The following is a 3,902-nucleotide window of genomic DNA, read 5'->3' on the forward strand; positions in this document are numbered from 1 at the left end:
GGGACGCCCGCAGTGTCCGTCTGAAAGAAGGCGAGCACCAGGTCGACGACGTCGCCAACACCCTCAAACGCTTCTTCCGTGACCTCGGGGACGGACTTTTCACTGGACGGTGGGGCAAGGACTGGCTGCGGGCGACGGGTGAGCCCTGGGGGGGCTGCTGAGGGGGGGGGGGGTCAGGCTCTCCAGCTCTGCAGCCTCCTCTGTCCTCTCCTCCAGGCTGTGTGATGCAGGAGGGGAAACACATCTGGGTCCCATGTGTTCTGGGGGCTTGAGGGGTGGGTGGGGAGCGGAGCGCACCCATGCTCACCCCTCACAGCTGGGACTGGGACAGGGCAGAGATCCAGACCCTCACCCACGCTTCGCTTCTGGATTTGGCCCCTCAGAGTAACAGGGCTGGATGCACCCGGCAGCTGGGATGCTCCCGCCTCGCAGAGTTGCTCTGGCCCCGAGAAGCTGGGATACTCCAGCCCCAGGATACTCCAGCCCCATGGAGCTGGGATGAATGGGGATAAATGGAGCTGGGGTGCTCCAGCCCTGGGATACTCCACTCCCAAGGAGCTGGGATGTCCCGGCATCATGATGCTGGGATGCTCTGGCCCTGAGATGCTCTGTCTCCATGAGGCTGGGATGTTCTGACCCCATGGAGCTGGGATGATCCAGCAGCATGAAATCGGGACGCTCTAGCCCTGGGATGCTTCATTCCCATGGAGCTGGGATACTGCAGCCTTGGGATGTTCCAACCCCATGGAGCTGGAATTCATGAGGATAAACAGAGCTGGGATGCTCTGGCCCTGAGATGCTCTGTCTCCATGAGGCTGGGATGTTCTGACCCCATGGAGCTGGGATGATCCTGGGAGCAGCATGATACTGGGACGCTCTAGCCCTGGGATGCTTCATTCCCATGAAGCTGGGATACTGCAGCCTTGGGATGTTCCAACTCCATGGAGCTGGAATTCATGAGGATAAACAGAGCTGGGATGCTCCAGCCCTGGAATGTTCCATTCCCAAGGATCTGGGATGCTCCAGCACCATGGAGCTGGCATGCTCTGGCCCTGGGATGCTCTGTTCCCATGAAGCTGGGATGTTCTGACCCCATGGAGCTGGGATGATCCAGCCTTACAGAGTTGGGATACTCTGTCCCCGTGGAGCTGGGATACTCCATCCCCACAGTGGGGCAGGAGAGTCTGAGGTGAGGTCTGGAAGAGAAGATGATAGTGGCAGTGAGTCTTAATCTCGCTTTCATCTCCCTCCACACTCATCCTCTCCCTTGTGCCCCTCTCGCAGCGCTGGAGGATGAGGAGGCGAAGATTGATGAGTACCGGAGGCTCTTGGACACCCTTCCCATGGTGAACCGGGCCACCCTGAAGGCACTCATCAACCACCTCTTTCGGTATGGCGTGGGTGGTGGGTTAGTGGGACGACCGAGCCTGGGGTTCCCGGGGGTCCTGGGTAGGCTGTGAGGCAGAGGAGATCCCTCATCCCATCATCCTGAGCAAGGAAAGGAGGGGGATTTGGGGTCAAGCTGTGCCCAAAGCCAAGTGTTACGTCCCACTGTGGTGGGTATTCCCCTTGGCATGGCCGAAGCGAAGGTCTTGGGGGGGCTCCAGGGCAGGAATCATAACAGGGCTCCCCACAGGGTCCAGCTTTTCTCTGGGGAGAACCAGATGAACACACACAACCTGGCCATCGTCTTCGGGCCCACGCTTTTCCAGACGGATGGGAAGGACTACAAGGCAGGACGCGTGGTGGAGGACCTCATCAACCACTACGTGAAGATCTTTAACGTAGGTCCACCCCCGCTTCAGCGCTCTGGATCAAGCCAATATGTGGATGTTCTCAGGGGACTGGGGAGGTGGAAGGAGGAGGAAGCTGGATCTACTCTGCCTGTAGACATCTCCTTGCTTCAGAGACAATGGGAGCAGGGGTCCATGTCCCTCCAAACCTTGGAGACTCCCAAGCCTGAGGAGAGTGGATTCTCCTGGGGACCCACATTTGCTGCAGTGAAACTTAAGGATGGTCTGATCAGCTCTGATGGCTTCCTGGGCTCTTCTTCCTTGGCAGGTCAACGACCAAGAGATGAAGAAGCAGCAGGATGAGATTATGGCCATCATGAAGATGCGGGAGGCAGCGTCTAGCGGGACGCAGGTAGGTCCTGGACATGGAGCACCCTCTTCACATGGGGACCTCACTGCCTGCTTCAGCATCTCCTGGAGATGTCCCAGGAAGGGGATGTCCATGCTAGGTGGGGGGGATTTAGCCCACACGTGGGAAGCTGCAGCTTGAAGCATTTTTCCCGTTGTCCTCCAGCAAGCCGGGGACTTCATCTGCACTGTCTACCTGGAGGAGAAGAAGACAGAGGCAGAGCAGCACGTCAAGGTGAGCGGTGGGATGGAGGGCACAGAGGGGACCCCTGTTGTGTGCCCAAACTTCTGTGGTGCTTTGGGGACATGCTCTGAGCTGGCACAAGGGCAACACAGTCCCAGGGACTGGTTGATGGAGACCTGGCTTTTCCCTCTGTCCTTCCCTCCCAGATCCCAGCCACAATGACAGCTGAGGAGCTCACCTTCGAGATCCTGGACCGGCGGAAAATCTTCATGAAGGAGAAGGACTATTGGAGCTGCTTCGAAGTGAATGAGAGGGAGGAGGCAGGTTGGTGTCGTGGTGTGAAGGCAGTGAGGATGAGGCCAGGGATGAGGTTAGAGATGGAGATGGGAATGAGGATGGAGGTGGAGTTGGAGAAGAAGGTCGGGATGGGGATGGAGATGGAGATGGTGGAGATGGAGATGGGGATGAAGATGGATATTGGGATGTGAATGGAGATGGGGATGCAGGTAGGGATGATGATAGGGATGAGAATCATAGAATCAGAGAATCATAGAATCACAGAATCATAGAATCACATAATCATAGACTGGCTGAGGTTGGAAAGGACCTTAGAGATCATCTAATCCAACCCCCTGCCATGGGCAGGGACGCCTCTCAACTAGCCCAGGTTGCTCAAGACCTCATCCAGCCTGGCCTTAAACACCTCAAGTGAGGGGAAGCTTGCTGCTGCAAGGTAGGGGAAGCAAGAGAAGGCTTCCATGAGGACTACACCAGGGATATGTGCTGAGATGGGCTCCAGGTGCTTGGAGCAGAACGTCTCCAGTGCCGCAGCTTTGCTCGTCGCGTCCAGGTCTCACGTAGCCAACTGCTGCCGATGGGCCAGTGGTTGGGACCAGGACTTGCAGTGCATGTCTATGCATCCTTAGGGGTTCAAATGCCTTTGAGGATTGATGGGGGTGTCCAGGCTCTCTGGCCACCAAAGGGAGCCGCCCTGGGGTGCCCGTAGGCAGCAGCAAACGAAAACTTGGCATGAGCAGGATGACACCCTGGTCCATCTGATGGACCTTGAGCTCCTGCCATCAGCTCTCACGGGGCCAAGCATGCCTAGAGGCTGTGGCTGGCAGGGAGACAGCAGGGTGCCCAGCCTAGCAGTGCAATGGGCATCTCTGGAAGCCTCAGCCGAGGTGGTTTGGTCCTTGCCAAGCCCAAATTGTCAAGCTCAGAATGACAGTACGATCAGGGTTGGAAGGGACCTCTGAAGACCATCTAGTCCAAGCTCCCTGCCAGAGCAGGCTTCCTTCAGCAGAAGGTGGGTGCTGCTCTCACCCGCCTCTGCCCGGGGAAGCGCTCAGCTGAGCACAACTCAACTCTTAAAAACTAAAAAAAAAAGGATCCTTGGGCTGTGCAAGGGCTAAAATTATCCTAAAACTGGATTTTTCACTGATAAACTTTTACGAAAGCCTTGACTCGCCCTTCACTGGCGTGGAAACAGGCATGTCTGAAATACTTCTGTGCATATTTTTGCAAGCCCGCCCGCGGCAGCTTGCCTTTTCGAAACACGTCCGTTTTGCAATCGC

The 3,902-nt window shown here is 56.8% G+C and overlaps 1 protein-coding gene across 1 annotated transcript in view; it reads left to right on the forward strand.

The window, feature by feature from the left end:
- Nucleotides 1-3: 3 nt before the first annotated feature.
- Nucleotides 4-3,902, forward strand: part of ARAP1 (ArfGAP with RhoGAP domain, ankyrin repeat and PH domain 1) — a gene marked incomplete at both ends in the record, with an annotated part of 8,733 nt that continues 4,834 nt past the window's right edge. The window contains 6 exons of the mRNA XM_009876094.1: nucleotides 4-138; nucleotides 1,285-1,390; nucleotides 1,637-1,784; nucleotides 2,062-2,145; nucleotides 2,308-2,376; nucleotides 2,532-2,649. Of these exons, the coding sequence (XP_009874396.1) occupies nucleotides 4-138; nucleotides 1,285-1,390; nucleotides 1,637-1,784; nucleotides 2,062-2,145; nucleotides 2,308-2,376; nucleotides 2,532-2,649 (660 nt within the window). The remainder of the gene's footprint in view (nucleotides 139-1,284; nucleotides 1,391-1,636; nucleotides 1,785-2,061; nucleotides 2,146-2,307; nucleotides 2,377-2,531; nucleotides 2,650-3,902) is intronic.

Source organism: Apaloderma vittatum, unplaced genomic scaffold (assembly GCF_000703405.1).
Source record: "Apaloderma vittatum isolate BGI_N311 unplaced genomic scaffold, ASM70340v1 scaffold29039, whole genome shotgun sequence".
NCBI classification, from domain to species: Eukaryota; Metazoa; Chordata; class Aves; order Trogoniformes; family Trogonidae; genus Apaloderma; species Apaloderma vittatum.